The sequence below is a fragment of the Channa argus genome, chromosome 12 (genome assembly GCF_033026475.1).
Source record: "Channa argus isolate prfri chromosome 12, Channa argus male v1.0, whole genome shotgun sequence".
Classification (NCBI taxonomy): domain Eukaryota; kingdom Metazoa; phylum Chordata; class Actinopteri; order Anabantiformes; family Channidae; genus Channa; species Channa argus.
In genome coordinates, this window is record NC_090208.1 from 18627309 (window position 1) to 18645604 (window position 18296).

Sequence of the window (18296 nt, forward strand, 5' to 3'; positions counted from 1 at the left end):
TTAACTGCTAACGAATCTCTCTTGTTTGGTCATAAATGGAGTAAATAACAGTCAGATCACTGTGATCAACACAGACCAATAGAGCATTTATGGTCATAACAAGCTGAGCAAAAGTCATGACACTAAGTAAACTTACTGGAAATCTCTACACCCTCTACAGTGGGTGGAGATGGCTCAGTTTAAGACAAGAAATGTGGCTGAATGCTTGAGAAAGTGTGGGTCTTGGAACAGGGATTTTTTGTAAGATATACATTTAAAAGTCAATAACGAAAAATGTCATTTTCAATGTTTTATTTACAAGGTTATTTAAGTGTAGTTTTTAATTCTTTTGCATCACTTCTGACTCATCTTTTCTGCACCCAAGTGAAACATGGCTTATCGTACAGGACACATAACTCATAGTCTACTACAAAAGTACTACAAAAGATTAGGCTTTAGTAAATAAAGTGACAGAGCACCTCTGTGGTACAGTAAAGAGCCAGTTTTACATTGTATTTTAAACAATTTTCACTGACTGATGTTTTATCATTTTAGTTAACTACAAACTGACATCACTGTAACTATGTGTGCTACAATGAGGCCTAGTATAGAAGAAAAACATAACTTCTCCTTATCACAGCTGAATACGGCAGCAATGCACAAGGAAATACAATATGTGGTAAAGAAGCGAAGGAAGTGAAAGATGATCAGATATGAGAAGAGCTGAGACTAATGGAAAACACCAGGAAAAGGCCATAACACAAGGCAGACAACAAAACGTTTTGTTTCTGTCTCCACTGCTTTACATTTCCTTCCTCATTTACTCCCATCTGCTTGTGTAGTACTGTATTACTTATTGAGTATTACCTTCTCTTCACTACCCAGTTGGCTGCTGTACAACAGAAGCAATGAAGAATAATATTTTCCCACTTCGCTCCCAATTTCTCCCAGCTGTCATATTATGAGCAGTTAAGCAAGTGATTTCAGGGGGAGATACTGAAGGACTCTGTACTCATGTAACTGTGAACTGCAAATGCAGTTTGGTGCAAAAGTTTGCATCCCCTTATTTTCTCCAATATGGTAATACAACTTTATGGATTTATCAACGGGGATGCAAACTTTTGCACCAATTTAATTACTTTTTATATGCCCCTTGACCATTTTTTTCACTTTTGTTGATGAAAGAACATTTGTACTTGCTGAATGTGCTTTATAATTATAGTAGGGTTATGTTTGCATGTTATTGTAAATTGATGCAGACTTAACCGTAAACTTTACATATTAATCCTGCATGTTAATGTTGTACATCATCAGAAGTAACAAAAAAAGGCCATACATGCCATCTACAGTAGAAGGGTCAGAAAAACGTTTAGCTAAAGTAAAACACTAGTAAATGAATTAACTGACATTCTGCTAGCAGGAAAAACAGTGAGGCCAGTATGAAAAAATGTTTACATGCACGTTTTTGGACTGTGGGAGGAAAATTGAGTACCCAGAGGAAACCCACGCAAGCACGGAGAGAACATGCACGAACCCACAACCATCCGGCAGCGGCAGCACCACTTCACCACCATGACTACCCCTGTTTACATTCCTTTGGTGTCCAAATCTAAATACCAATCTGGCTTTACATAAAGTCTGAGTAACGTATTAACAATTAAATCAGCTTCAAGGAGCAACAATGGCCTATTTCCACACAAACATGCAAGCATCGAGCAGTTGGTGCAACTTTACTGCAATTCCCTGAAATCATATTTACACACACACACACACAGCATGGTGAGGAATGAGCAGCCTCTGAGACCAGATAAGGACTGATAGGAGTTAGTGAGTGTAGCTCAAAGAATTACAAACTGTTGATACACACTCACGACGCACGCACACACACACACACAGCCTGCCAGCCCAGGCCTGCAGGGTCAAGCAGCATATTAAAGTATTGGGTTGCAGCTACTGCTAATCTGCAGACGAAACACTCCATCATGTGAATACTTGTCTCTCTTTCACTCTCCTTTTCCCCTCAGCCATGTCTTTCAGTGTTCTCCTGCTCCCTGCTTTTTTTTTTCCATACCTGTCCGATCTTACTCTCCTGTGCTTTCCCCACTTTTTAAAATCCTTTTTATCCTCATTCCTCCTCTTCTCTTGTTTCTCGTAATTGTCCATCATCTTCAGGTTTCTCATTTTTCCCACCAACATCTGATTTTTGGCTGTGCAGTCTCAGTCTCCCCTTTACTCTGAACTCACACTTTATAAACTTGGCCCTGGCTACAGTGTAGGTCAGTCTGAAGAACATAAAGCGGCACTCTGCAGACTGGTGCGAGTTATGGAGTGAAAAAACCCTGTGATGCACCACTTAGGTGGTGTGACTCTAAGGATGACAAAGGTAGAGTGAGATTCATAAGATTCATCATTCATCAAAGGATTCAGATTTGTGGTTTTTGAAAATTTTTGGATGGAATGCTAATAACTTACACACACACTCACGGCCCATATAAGAGAAGATGTTGGAAGATGCTTTTATCCAGAACAACTTATAAGAGGGTCGCACACAGGACTTGGGGTTCAGTGTCTTGCTGAAGGACATTTCAACATGGGCCATGAGCCTTAACAATTTTTCATGAATGGCACTCGTTTTGCATTTCATGATACAATTTGCTAGAGTGCACTTCTAAGGGGGAAACACCTGCAGTAGCATCAATATTTTAGGCTTGCAGCCTCCGCACCAACAGGAGGAATGTAGTGCAAGTAAATTTTAAACGGAATGGCTAAAGATTTACTCACACTACCTTCCCTTTCTGCCCATAGCTCGCTCTTGTAATCGCTCTCGTTCTTGAATTCATGCCATTTTTAGATTTTGGCCAGACACAGTTTGATGTGAAGAAATCCAACTATTTCTGTCTGTCTGTCTGTTGTTCCAAACGGGGAGGGAAGATGAGAGCCCAGGGTTTATTTTGTGTTGTTATTGCAGCTGGAAAGGCCTTTTAGAGTCATGGTGCTACAGAGTGCCCTAAAGCCAATGCAAACACACATACTGAAAATGCCCTGGTGTCGGTCTGGTCTATACGCACACACACAGAAGGTCATGCTGGCAGTGAACCTAGTCTTTGAGGCCAGACACAGCAGAGGCTACAGGCTAATTGACTAGAAACCAGGACAGCAGCATAGTCTTTTCCTTTACACCAGCACATGACAACTGCAAAGGGTCTCGTTAAGACCTTAATGGTTTACTTCCTGCTGCAACAAAGCTGGCCCAGAAACCTTTGATGACCTTGATGCTCCACATCAAACAAGATCCTGTAAGTAACCAGATGACAAAGTCAGATGTACAGTATTTACTGCTTTTAAAATGGTAATCACAAAGCACTCCCCCCGAGGGGCAAGCTTTTACTGTGGCTGTTGTTGAAATATGACACGTGTTCATTATACTGGGGAAAGGAAAATGTGTCACACCAAATCTTAAGTGCTTCCAGACTGATAAGCCAATCTCCCCTAAAAAGAGATCTAGAGAAGGATCATTTTAGGATCATTGCATTTTTTTTGTTTGTTTACTAATCATACATGTACATACACATCACAACAGTGCTAGTTCTTAGATCACTTTTGGAGAGATATGCTGTATTAGACTCACTTAACCATTATGGGCACCTGGTGTGAAGAAAGATGAACTCTAACTCCTTCTACTTTGTTGCAGCCAAAATCTACAAACTGTTCACTGTAGCTCAGAAATAAATAAGGACCTGGTTTGAAAAATACTGTAATATACATGACAAAGTACAAGAACTTTACTTGTGAACTGTTAAGTAAATCCTCTTCCAAACTTTAATTTAACACTTTCAGTATCAGTGTGATACTTCTGTGTATTTGTATTATTTTTATTTTAATGACATTATTGCATGGATTCTAAATTATTGCCTTATTAATTTTACATTTCATTTGGAGATAAATGAAGAAGTGAAGACATTTTGCCCATGAGGTGTTTAAGTATGTGATCAAGGTTAATCATGTAAATGTTTGTGGGAATGATGGGAAGCTGTAAATAATCTGTGGGCAAGAGACATTTTATGGAAACCAAAAGGCAAAAAGAAAACACGCTCATTAAAGTTGAGAAGATGCCCAAACATCAAAACATAGGACATCAGTTAACATTTAGGAGACATAAAACAACAGAGCTGTAAACTTGGACAACTCACAGGCCACATCATAAAAGTACCTGCACATGAATTTTTGAAGAAAACAGTTCCTCGAAGAAACCGTTAAAAAAAAAAAAGAAGAAGAGAAAAGTCATAAATAGACCTGTTGGAAATACTTCCAGCAGCTTTGACATGTTATTACGCAGCATTTATTCATTCTAGCTCATTTACAGGGAGCCATTTACATGCTGCATGATTCAAATAGCTGTCTCAACCTCTGACACACCGTAACGCTTTCCAGGTTTCAGACTCCGCACAGGGTCTAGCTGCGGTGGAACTTGACATTTATCTACTTGGACTTCCATACGTCAAATATGTCTATACGTTTTACTTCCTTATCGGATATTCTTACACAGGCTGCTCTGTCATCCTTTGATTGCTGTATCAACCATGAGATTTTTCTGCTCTCCAGAGACAATGATTTACTATCGAATAGGAATTATTACCAGAGTAAATTTACAAAGGAACAGAATATTATTTTTACTGATATTATTACAATATCTTCCAATAAATCATTTATTCCGTGTTACTAGCTATAGTAAGATTGTGAAGATGGTAAATGTTACACCTGACATAATAAAGCATAACATAGATAAGACTATTGTTTTATGAAGAAATAACTCATTTCTCGTGGCAGGTATTAGAAAACAAGGTTTGTCATTAGCAAACTGCTACTACAAGCTAAACCCCTCATTACCTGGGATTATCCCAGGATGTTTCATTTAAAGAGCAGCGTTATGACGTCCAGCTGCAATCATCCCAGCAAGGCAGGAAGTGAAACATTACGTGTGGGTTCCTTTGATTACAAATGTATCACACTAAACCACCTGCAGAGACAAAAGGTGCATATAACAGTGAGCAAGGATCAATTTTATAATAATTTCCCAACTACTTTATAATTTTTGGACTTTCTCTTCATTCCACACTTTCATGGTCTGCAGCATTAAATCATTTAATTTACTGCCTTTTCAATAAATTCCAAGCAGGTCTGACAAATTATACTCTAAATATATAAATATACAAATTCATTGAGTAGGTTCTAAATATAAACTAGATGCAAACTGTGAAAAAGGAAAATATTGTGGCTGGTCCGAAGTCTCTCGGGTGCAACAGACAGTTTCCTGTATGCTGTGTGGAACATAAATCTTGCTTGCAGCCTCTACAGCTGATTTCACAATTTAACCATCCAATAGTTCCCCAAGTGAGCCTTCAGGCATTAAAGACAGCAGACGTGCTGAACTTCTATATTGAAAACACACTGTTCTGGAGTCACCCTGACAGAGTGTCCATGAGTCCAAAAAAAATCCCCCCACCTTGGGGGGGAGCTACATACAAGGCAGAAAATCTGTTGGCAATTTTCTCTCTTTAAGTGTGTGGGTGTGTGTGTGTGTGAGTAATTTTCTGCTTTCAGGACTCAGGAACATGAGGCAGAGACAGGCACGCTACGCCTAGCGAGACGAGCTAGCATGGCCGGGTCTGCCATCTCAACTGTTTTGCATTCCCCCTTAGAGCATATAGGATATACACAAGTGGGAGAGGGAGGCTCACTGTTCGCACAGATTCACGCACACACACACACACACGCCAAACCTCAGAGCGATCATGTCCAATTTGCAGGTTGAGCTGAGTGTTTAGTTCAGGAGAAACAGGCCCGGTGCCAAGAAAAACACCACGGTTGTAGCTGGATGACTGTTAAAAACAAGGTGAAATGAATCATATTCAGGAGTTTGTGGCACTTCAAAAAATTAATCACTGAGATGTGTAACATTGGGTGCTCGGTACGGTACTCTGGCCACTTTAAACAAACCACATAACTAGTAACAGGTCATTAAATCTGTGACCTTTTGGTTACAAGTGGGAATGGGGGCAGATATTAAAGGAAACATAGAGGAAAATAAGAAAAGTGAATAAATTTTTAAAATGTGAAAGGTTTATATATGGAGAGAGTTAAAGAAGAGAGAAAGAAATTGAATAGAGAGATCAAGAGACAAAGTTTAAAGTGGTGTTGAGTTACAATGAAAGGATGAGAGACACAGACAGGGATACATCTGAAGAAAGGCGACTGAAGCTTGATTTACAAAGTGGGAAACTCCACAGCATCCATTAGCTTGTGTGTGTGTGAGACACAGAGTCACTGAGTGTGTGAGAGTGAGAAAATGCATCTGTGTGTCTACACACACTTCATATATATACATATGGACCGGCTGTGTCTACATCTGGAGCAGATGAAACAGAGGCTGTTCGCTGGGAGTGAGGGATGATGCTGAGGAGAAATAAAACAGACAGGAGGGAGAGGAGATGTTAAGTTTATTACTGAGATCATGGAGGAGGCAGGAGAAGAGAGAGAGCTACCAGAGAGAAGATGGAAAGAAGATGTGGCCTGTCTTCTAACATTAGATCAAAGTATAATTTCATCCTTGTTCAAGTCCGGAGGTTGTCTAACATGGGAGATGTAAAGCCGTTTTATCAAAATTATGATTCGAGGTGATACTGTACATCAGATTAGCTGACAAACCCTCTGACACTGGTTCAGTCGGTACACAAATACACAAACACTAAACTAGTAGGAGCTTTAACCTGGATTAAACTACAAATACACAACACGCTTGTTCATTTTTCACTTCTCTTAATTGCGGTAGAGAAAAGTGATGTTGATCGTGATGCTTTTCGATTCTTCTTGTTCATCACATTTTAACGACATGTATGTTTTGATGTTTTCTGCAGGTGACAGAGAACATCATCTCCAAACAAACCTTCATGGGTGAGCATCTCTCTCTCTCTCTCACACACATGTTCTACAGTTCAGTACATCTGCAGTTTTGTTTATGACGTTCTTCCTCTTCCTTTCTCTACACAGAGGCGAGGACCATGCCACGCTCTTTCAACAACTCGGGGTCAAAGTTCATGACCTCGGTGGCCCAGAGGCCATCTGCCCACTTGACCCTCAGAGACACCGGCTCACAAGGTGAGAGGCAGTGGTTGGTTTGAGATCATTACTTGTGAGTCGTGGATTTTAAGAAGCGAGAAACAAGGAGAGTGAAACAAGCTATTTTTGGTATGTGTGAGTCCTATCTTATCAGTAACATTGAGTCAAGATAAGTTTACAGTCGCTGAATTAACATATTTTGCTTGTGCTATGCAATAAAACGATACATCAAAATTCAGAAGAGCAAACACGTGAAACAATATTATCTCTAGTATACAAACCGAATGCTAGAGATGTACAAAGGTAGAGACAAAGGTGCACACTGGTAAAAGGTGCAAAAGCTTCTCTACCAAACACCAGCAAACAAGCAGCACATGTCACCAAAGCTCTAGAGAAATACTGTCAGACACAAGCATAGTATAAAGCAAATCAAGGCAAGAAATGAACAGACTTGAGTTTTACCCCCCCAGTGTCTCTCAACCCTTCAAATGTACAGTACAGGTTCTATAAAAAAAGAATAATCATTTCAAAAACTAAACTTAAATCATTCACGTAAAAGCACATGATCTATGAAAGCCATCACAGTTCTGTATTTATAATAAGTTTCTCTCAATGATAAAACATTTAGTTGTGCTAAATGTGTCAACCCAACTACAGATTTAATAAATATCACTTCTCGTATATACACATTTTCTTTCTACAAGAAAAAGCTTTTTCTGAACTGGTTACTGCCTGTAACATTGATGTGTGTGTGTGTGATTGTGTGTGTGTTATCCAGACCTTCCTATCGTTTAATCTGAAACTGGCGTGCAACTGAAGGGTGGTGACAATCTGGCAAAGGCTGCCTGATGTTGTTTCCACTGAACTGACAAAGGGCAAGGAACGTGTTAACGTGTTGTCTATGTGTTTGCACATGGTGTGTGTGTGTGTGTGTGTGTGTGACGTAGACAAGAAGGAAGAGAGTGTGAGGTTCACACATTGAACAAGCACAACAGCAAGAGGAACCTAGTGGGTTGACCTTTGATGTCTTTTCTAATAATTATCTTGTAAATATGAAGGAAATAGCAGCTCCTTAGCATTACCACACACACACAAACACACTCAATTCACACACAATTCCACACGTGACAGAAATACGAAGCAGTTAGTATATTACAGCAGCAACACTAGCAACAGAAGTCGCTGGCTTGAATCAAACCGTGGACGTTGCGGTTGAGGAGCTGATGTTTTCACATTAAACAGGACTCGTCTGCACTCTCACTGTCACAAACCACAGTTTGTCTTATTTTTGTGACGTTCAATTCCCATCGCTAACCCTACTTCAGGCCTTTGTCTAATAAAAACACTTTTAAATCACCCAATGAAGGCAGTTTATGCATTCAGAAAGAAAACTAATGTGTTTGAATTCGTTATTTGCAGTGACAACATTAAGTGATGAACAGCAAAAGTGTTAAACACATCTGTTGCATCTACAGTTGCACCTTTGGAAATACTTTCTCGTAATTCTACAAAAGTAAAATTAACACAGAAAAAGAATGTATACTCATATCTTACAGAGTAATCTTTGGATTTACCTGGAAACCACTTCATCAGGAATCCGACTTATACAAGGAAACACATTCACCGTGAGGAGCAGAGGGGAAAGACTTGTTAGACGTCTTAGTCTCTGTTTCTTAACGTAAAAACAGCAACGTGCTCAGCTCTGGCAGTCGAAAAACTAGCTCTTCTTGGGCCATGTTTTATCACTGGTTGTGTTTCTGTTTTATAGTTGTCATCAGCCAATGCTGCTGTTTTTTTATAGGAACCATAATTTATCAACCCAGCTGTGAGTTCGAGTCGCAGCATGTTAACTTTGTTCGGATTTATACTGTTTTTTTGGTTGCTTTTGGCCATTTCTGCACATTCATTTCTCACTAGTCTATTCTCCTTCTCACCCACAGGGTTTCCTCCGTACCCGATCCCCACGCCAGGTCTCCACCAGTCCTGTCGCCACGTGGTTCGCTCGTGGGCCAATCAGAGCTTTGGAGCTCACCTGCACAACATGACCCTGTCCAATGGGAAGCTGCGAGTCCCACAGGATGGGCGTTACTACCTGTATTCCCAGGTGATCACGCTGTACCTTCGGAACTGTTAATTCACATGGAAACATAAATTCTCTGATCATCGTTCTATGTAATGATACATGGCTTAGAACAATATTACAAATAGAAAATGGCATCATTCATCATAGCTCTGTGACAGACCGTTACACCACTGTTCAGCCTGCTCTCCTTCCCAAGGCGTCAAAATGTGCCACTTTGTGCAGTCCTTCCACGTTACATGCTGATGTTTAAGTAGTTCCCCCAGTGACAGCTGAGATGGGCCCCAAGCCACCTCTGTGTTTTAGATAATGAGTGAATGTTTTTGTTTTTTTGACGTTGAAAGCTAAAAGGCAAAGTAGATCTACAGTGTTTTCTTTAACGCAAACTATTTCTAGACTCCACCCACTGCTGGATGGTCTAACACAGTAGTAATAGCGTGAAGGTCTGTAGCAGAGACCTCACACTTGGCTTTATTTTTATGCCCCTCCCCCTGCTCTTTACAGGTGTATTTCCGTTATCCGTCCCCAGCCAGTGACGGAGACCAGCGCAGCGTTAGCCACCAGCTGGTGCAGTGTGTCTACAAGAAAACCTCCTACCCGAGTCCCATACAGGTATATGGTCCTGTTTCAATTGAAATATTAGGATTATGATAATTGGCACAGACTGGTAAATTTTTTTACCTCTCTTGTCCAGCTCCTGAAGGGGGTGGGCACCAAGTGCTGGGCTCCAGATGCTGAGTACGCCCTCCACTCCGTCTACCAGGGAGGACTCTTTGAACTGAGGGCCGGTGATGAGCTCTTCGTGTCCGTCTCTTCCCCAAACATGGTCAACGCTGATGATTCCTCCAGTTACTTTGGCGCGTTTCGCCTGGACCTCTGAGAGGACGGGATGGGAGAAAAAAGTTGGGGTAATGGATTGATAGATGGGAGGGCTAGAGGTAATGAGGAAGGGGAATATCGGTTGATTGGAAGAAGGTCTTGGATTCTCAAGTGAAGGAGAGAAGGACCAGCGTTTCAATGCTTCCCTTCAACGTCAAATCCTTCAAGAAGATGCATCGAAAGGGAAAAGAAAGGGTGGGTTTGTCCTTCCTACGTTCCATTTAGTGAAACCTGACCATCTAGAGACAGATACACAGAGATACATGTTCCTGTAACCCAGAAAAGTATGCCCCTGTCATCCCCTGTGTTTTGCATCCCAGATTATCACATGAATCTCTCTGTATCTCACACTTCGATGGCCTTTTAGTGTGAATCAATCAGATCTTTGGATTTGGATTCCAGACCGAAGAATGTACACACTAGAAAAACTCAAACCTCTGCATCTGAGGAAGGACTGTGAAGTTGTAGCTATGCAAGTCAAATGATCAAACCAAAGTGAAAATTTGTGGAATATAAATTTCTTTTTCTAGCGCGCCATGAGAGTACTGTACATATAAAGTGCTGCGAATGGGATTAGGACAATGAACTGTGGTGATTTTAAAAATAATGCTCATCTGGACTGGACTTAAAACCCTGTGGAGTTTTCTGTGGACGTTTTTGCTGCATCGCTAGAACTGTGGATTTTATACAGGCTTTTATACAGAGTTTTTTGGAAGAGGATAAGACTGACTTTCTCGGAGACCTTACGCCAATAAAATGATGAGATGTAACACAGGGTGCCATTTGAACACAGAACTTTGCAAGAAAAGAAGGAAAGAAAACAAGGAGGAGGGACAGGGAGACCTCTTGTAAATGAAGATGAAAGGAAAGGGAGAATGAGACTGAAGGTGGCATGCAGCTCGACCAGTCTTGTGTTGTTAATCTAATCTTCCCTCACCTTTCTTCTCCTTTTCATGTATAGAATTTTATCCATCTTGTTCATCTTGTCTAACATGTGAAGCTGCATTCAGCTGTATTTTAAGGATCAGTTATCCAAACAACTGACATATGGTAACAAGATGACCCAAAGGAGTCACACAAAAACAAACAATATTGACCCTGAGCATGATTTTGGTGATTTTTCAGGTCAAAGGATTTGTGATTAACCGTTTGGGTATTTGTGCTCCAAGAAACAGTAGGTTTAACAGTGATTTAAGAGAACGCATAGTCCTGGGTCCCAACTCAGGGTCTAAACAAAGAAACAAGAAAAACATCAAACCAGCTGCATTGGAGTTATATCCGGACTGCTCGAGCATGGAGGTCCCATGAAGAAATGAGAAAACAAACACTGGCAAAACAAAAACATTAAAAAACATCTGGATGGGTGCCAGTCAAATGGTTTTAACATTATAGTAATGGAAGAGTCACCACACAATGGTTGAACTCCAACAAAATAAATTGATGCACAAGAGCATGTGGATACTGTACAGCTGAAACACTTGCATCCTGCAAATCTGGTACATAGCTCCTTGGCAGACAGACCGGAGTTTGTAACAAATCTGAGACACAAGTAAAGATATGGATGGAGCAGGACAGAATAATTACAGACTTCAACCATCCACAAACTCAACCTCTACGCTTTTTTTTTTTCTGGCAAGCATGTAGTCACATAAATGTACATAAAGGAAACGCACACATCACTTCATAACTAATCCAGGCTCCAGAGACACACACATCATCCTGTGTTAGATCCAGCGTGAAGAAACCGACTCATTTCTCCTCACTGTCCTTCTTTTTTTTAAGGGCTTGGTTCATACGGACAATTCAGAGGGAATGAAATAGAGTATGAAGCGGAGTTTTTGAACCAGGGAACTGAAACCTCTTCAATGGGTCACAGGATAAGAGCAGTTTAAAATAAAATCTACAGAAATAAAACACATTTGCGTTCATTTTCTAATTTGTACTCTTACTTTTTTGTGACAGTTTTACCTTTTTAAGCTTCATATCATTTTCGAAATATGAAAAGTTTGTTAGTGAAATTCCTGTTTGGTGAAACACTTTACATACACTACTTTGATTTAAGGGGGGAAAAAAAGGATGATTTTCAACATTTACACCACCTGGTGGTGTTAATGTTATGGTTAAGAAGGGTCAGAAAAAATCTAAAGCTGGCTGTGATTGACAGGTGTCAGAACACAGTGCATCACAGCTCCCTGTGTTTGAAGTTGTGTAGCTACAAACCCATCAGTGTCCACCCTGACCCCTGTACAGGAGCTAAATGTCTTTCAAAATGTCTCATCAGATTTAGTGTTGGTTTAAACTCGACTTAGTTTGACCTCCATTTCCCTAAATCAGTCCTCACTGTGGTGCATTTACTCTACAGAAGACACTCAGCAGGTTCTGGTCTTCTGCTTGCTCCTGACCTTTGACCTCATTCTGAGAAAGTGGATACAGGAAAGTGATAAAGTAGGAGAAAGTGATCCAGGGTTTCTTAAAGCACACTAGTGCTGGAAATAATCAGCAGTAGTTCTGTTTCGGATTTAGACCAGATATTGTTTTCTTTGCAGGAAGCACAACTCATGACTCCCCACTGGTTGGTTAATTATGTTTCTGGAGTTTCTGGATGTTTTTCATTTGTTGCACCCTGCAGAGTGAGCTTGCTCATCTTTCAGCACTGTCCCCAACACTTTGCTTACTGTTAGATAATCAATAAATAAGCCATGTGTGCACATGCCACTAGTGCCATGCTGTGTTTATGCTCAAAACAAAACCCCCATGCCTGCTTGCACAGTGTAGGGCTGCGGCATCCTAAATCATCTCAGCAACTGATGACAGCTAAATTAGATGCTTTAGCTTAAGAATTTTTTAAAGACATTTTTAAACAGGATTGAATTAGAGCTCTTAGTTGTATTTTAAATGTGACATGCAGGAGTGGAGAACTCACACAACAGGAACCGTGTTAGTGTCTTTTCTACTTCACAGAAAACCACTGCAGATGCAGAAAGAAAATTAAAGCACCACAGAAATATTTTCGAGCCATTAAGATCGAGTCCAAACCCCAAACCCCTTTGCTAACCACTGGGCCAATTTGCAGTCCAAAGAAAACTCCCAGAGATGATTAGATTAGATTTTAATTCATGTAAGTGCTGCTCTGAAACCTGTGAGTCTCCAACATGAACGGCTAATTAGATAATTATAATCCGATAGGATGGAGGTTTAATGTACAGCATGTGAGTAAGGAGGGAACTGTTTAGTGCATGTGCTGATTTGTGTGCACTGACTTTAAAACTCACATTCTGCAATTCATAAATTCTATTTCTCAAAGATGAAAACACAAGAGACCAGAGCTGTTTAATTTTGCAGTTTGGTCAGAATTGTTGAATGAGTTGTGTAAAATATTCTGTTCTGTCTGTAATTATGTCTTGTGTGTTTTCATTGCGTGTGGCTCAGCACAAAAATGCACAAAAGTGGTTTTTGGATAAAATGCCTTTTGAACTCCAGAACAGTTTGTATCATTACATTATGAATTGCCAGACCACGAGTTCGACACATTGTCTATCATTTACTCTGCATTAGAGCTGAAGAAAGATGCTGAGCAGCGGTGGGGTGGAGCGCTGTCGCAGCTTGACCTCGTTTAAATCCAGACCTGTTTTCCACTGTGCTCTGTTTTGAGCTCCTATCCAACTAGCATTCCAAGTTGATTTTATGAAAATTGTGTGGGTTGCTGAACATGATTATGTTTCTAATTTCCTTTGTTTCGGTTGTTCAAAACAACAGTTTCTGTTTGGACAACGCAACAAACTAGCCTCTACTAAGATCCTGGCAAAAATGATGCTGGAGCTGACACGTTTCCCCTCCTACACTTTAGTTACATTTTCCCTGTGGAATCAACATCATGTTGCTGGCTTTGACGACCCATCAGGCCCAGATTTCTAACGTTGTTCCGGGGAGTATAATGTGATCCTGTTGCCCGGTTTTGTCTGAGCATCATACAAGAAAAAACATGTTTGTCTCAGGACACTCACATTTGGCAAAACTTCTCGAAAGCTGTGACTGAAGGGGGTAAAACGTAACCCAGACCTCCAGTCATCCACAAATCTGATTCAGTTTAAATGAAGTACAGATATACTCGGGAGGATAACAATTTTAACTTTAAATCAAAGCCCAAATTATTTAAATATGCCCTTTGAAGGGGTGAGGACAGGCAAACTGTCCGAACTTCAGTCTAATCACAAGGATGTTTAAATCTTGTTCCGTTACTAAAAGCAAAATCGAGCAGTGCTTAGTTCAACTTCCTCCATTTTAGTTTAACAAAATTCACATCTAATTTATTTTTTAATTATAACTACATTTTAAAGGCACAGTTCATTTTTTGTTGTTGTTGTTGTTAACTTGTACATTTTCCACTTTTCTGACTCAAACACACCACTCCTTCAAAACACTATGAATGTACATATTCAATACATCATTCATTTCATTTTCTAAAACTCCCATTTGATACTACTTGAGGAATGTACCTGTAAATTTCGTCTGATGATTGCCTAGTGCCTTTTAAAATAATGCTCCTGTTATTTTTGTGCTCAAATAAAGTGCATATTGTCAGACAGAAAAGTCTTTGTTGAGTGATTTATTTATATTTATCTGGATTTAGAGGTGGTGTATTAGATGAGCCAACTGCATCCAAAAGACAGAAATACTACAGCACAAATAAGAAATAACACCACATACTAACACAACACAAAACCCATAAAGTTGTACATAGCACAACATAGTCTCAATAATCTCACATAGCACTGCAATGACTTCAGAGAAACAACAAAGTGATGCACAAAATACTTCAGCCTGTTCCCGTTCCAACATAAATAATCCACTATTAGGTTAGCTCCACAAGTTATAAGCCTGTATTAAAACTAGAGACAGACGAAAAGTGACATCAAAATTGTCACAATATGACATTTCAGGCTGTTTTACAGAGATATTGTAATACATTCGTGTGGGACTGCTTTCCAAAAACAATCCAGGCAGCAGCTGTGATCAACTACAAATGCTGTTTTAAGCTGAAACTTTGGCCCTGTAACCAACCACGTGCCCGTCACATCTATGGGTTTTCTTAAGCTTCTATAATAATGCACATTTAATCAATTTGTCTGGTCAAAAGGTTAACGTGGAGCAGGGTCTCACCTTTGGTCTGTGGTACGTTGCATTCATGCGAGTATTTTCTATCTGGGAACATCCTGTAATTTGTAATAATTGCACAGGCTGTCAGCAATTTCACTCCATGTGAATCTAACATGTCTGCAATTCGCCAAGTAAAAATTCCAGCACAAATTACCTACCATGATTTTGTTAAAACTGAGGTCTCTTGACAATTCAGATCATGTGCAAACTGTGCATTCTACTTTGGCTTTTGGCTGGATATTTCAAGCCCCGTCTGGTTTCATAAGGATGCATGAATTAGATAAATGAAAAAACATTTTATTTTACAAAACAAGCTTCACACCAAAGCACCTAAACAAAGATCTAAGAAGAGAGAGCAATCTCCACTCATCAGCTTACAGTTCTGTGCTGTAAACAGGGTTTAAACCTCTGGGACAGGAGCTTTTACTCTTTTAGTGTACAGCCTCACAGTATAGCCTGCTTGATCCAGTTGTGCTGCAATAAAAAGTAAAACTTACACTTCTCTAAGACTTTGAAGTTTCCAAATCAGACCACATGCTGTTGATGCAGGATTTTAACTCCTTAGCAGACGTGCTTAGTCATATTGTATCCCGCCACATAAAGCTATGGCGGCTATGACTAATTGACCATAAAGACTGGGTGCAATGCGGAGAAGACTGTAGTTACGGAGAGCTACGTACAACGCTGACCATCCATCCCCTTTCATGTCAGATGGAGGGAAGACAGGGGATGCCCTCTGACCCAAGCTGACTTTACAGCTAGAGAGAGGGCCAGGAATGCCACGCTGAGCCTCCATTACAAATTGCACCATTAATTTAAAAGTAACTGAAGCCAGTACAGGGGTCACTGAAATTCCTGTTCTCAGAACCACCCTGATGGATTCCTTCTAGTGGTCTCAGTGATGAAGAACTCCCACAGTCTGAGGCTGTAGACTCCTGACAGCACAATTTACAACAGCACTAAAGCTTGACCATGAGAGAGACATGAGAGTGGACAGGAAAAACAGGGTGAGTTAATCTTTTGCGTAGCCTGACAAGAGTCTCATTAGTGGATTAGGTCTGCAGCGTTTGTGGCCTGCTAACTTTTAGCCAGTACACTTTGCTTATCTGAGGTACAAACTTTGAGGATGAGAACAAAAAACCAAGTTCACTAATCTCGTCTGCAATGAAAAGACAAGGGGAAAGAAATTGGACTTCCATTTATATAACCCACCCAGACACTAATATTTAGCATTTCCCAAGGTTAGAAAAAAGAGTCGAATGCAGCTCTAATAATGACTGACAGAAGTTTCATATAAAATGCTGGCAGACTGACAGAACTGCCAGGGCACCATTTCCTGTCTGTGACTGTATTAATGTATGTTTCCTGCTTCATGAACATATAAAATCCAGAGTGCAGTTCTATAGATTACTGGGGTTAAGCAAAGACAGTCACGTTTGAGGTAACTGGAAGTCTCATCCAAGCCTCACATTCAGTTTACATTAGCTGTGCTTTCTTCTAATTTCTTACTGATGTTTGACTGGTTATTAGCAGGGCAATGCACTTCAGGCAGCTCTGAAACCACTGAGACAAGTGAAAACCACATGAATAGGACAAAACAATTGCAGTGACATGAAATGAATAAGAGAAAGGTGCTTATATGTCGTGCTTGGCAACACAATTGGTACCAAGATGAAGTAAAGAGGGTAGATTCTTCCAGATGTTAAACAAGTCGTGCAAATTCCCTCGTGATTTGGTAAACAGAGGAGAGATACAGAGGAGATAAGAATGTATATACAGTAAATACATTAAATACATACAGAAAACCATTACTATGTAGTATATGTGCTACTGTGAACTAAGGGGTCACGGTGTTATGTTAGTCATATTTTCCTTTTGATAAAAGAAAGAAAAGCGATAACCTTGTCTTCATAAATGAAAATAAAACCTATTTTACTTGCTGACTACTGCAGGACTATAGTTCATGGATGTGTTTTGGATGCTGGACTGACTTCTAATTCAGCAGGGCTTGAATTAGAAACACTAAAATCCCACCGACCATGGAGAGTGGCAGCACTGTTGATTTTGTCTGTTTTTAATTCAATCAATCTTTATTACATAGCGTTTTAAAAACCCACTTTGTACATCTACTTACAGTTAAGTAGAGCGGGGCTACACCATTTAGAGCTTTAAAAACAAACAGCAACAGTTTGAAATGAACTGGAAGCCAGTTATGTGTTCACGCTTGGGGTCTTGGTTGAAAGTTGAGGGGCAGCATTTTGAACCAGTTGGAGGCGAGATAGTGAAGACCGGTTGACTCTGACATAAAGTGCATTGCAATAATCCAACCTTGAGCTGATAAAAGCATGAAATGCCTTTTTAGGATCTGTTTGAGGTTAGGATGAGTTAAGTGGCAAAGCTGAAAAATGCTCGCTTTTACAACTAAATTAATCTGTTTGTCAAATCTTAGGTCACAGTCAGGGTCTTTACGGATGTTCTAAGATAAGTGGCTAAACTACCAAGGACAAGGTTTAAGCCATTAAGCCAAACATGATACACTCTGTCTTACTTTGAGACAGCCAGAGTTTTACATCATCCAAACAGTTAAACAAAAGAACTTAACAAAGCTGACTCAGTGCTATGTCCAGTCTTAAAGCCAGATTGGAATTTCTCAAAAAGTGTATTATTTTCCAGATAGACTGCTTTTCGAGAACTTACGAGAGAAAGGGAAGATGAGACACTGGTCTAAAATTGGCATTACCACTGCATGCTTAAAAACATCTGGTACAACTCCTGAGCTAAGACAGTTCCTAATAAACATGGCCCTACAATATTAAAAACCTCTTTTAAAACCTTAGCTGGAACAATATCCAAAAGGACAATAAGTGGGATACATGTGCTTCAGCATGTCATACAGAGCACGTGGGAGTAGCAGACAAGTCAAGAATAAGATAATTTTTAGCTTTTCTGAATGTGGCTATTTTCTCTAAAAAATGATTAACATGTCACAGTTAGCTGTCGGTCAACACAGATGCGCACGGCTTAATGACAGAATTTCACCCCTAGGATGGTGACAGTTGTTTATTAAGACTGGGTAAATATCGAA

The 18296-nt window shown here is 40.0% G+C and overlaps 1 protein-coding gene across 1 annotated transcript in view; it reads left to right on the plus strand.

Moving 5' to 3' along the window:
- The window catches only part of tnfsf10l (TNF superfamily member 10, like), a 49449-nt gene extending 37508 nt beyond the window's left edge, over positions 1-11941 (plus strand). Inside the window, exons 3-7 of the mRNA XM_067523454.1 lie at positions 6894-6930; positions 7027-7134; positions 9036-9199; positions 9680-9787; positions 9870-11941. Of these exons, the coding sequence (XP_067379555.1) occupies positions 6894-6930; positions 7027-7134; positions 9036-9199; positions 9680-9787; positions 9870-10055 (603 nt within the window). The 3' untranslated portion in view covers positions 10056-11941. The remainder of the gene's footprint in view (positions 1-6893; positions 6931-7026; positions 7135-9035; positions 9200-9679; positions 9788-9869) is intronic.
- Positions 11942-18296: the final 6355 nt, after the last annotated feature.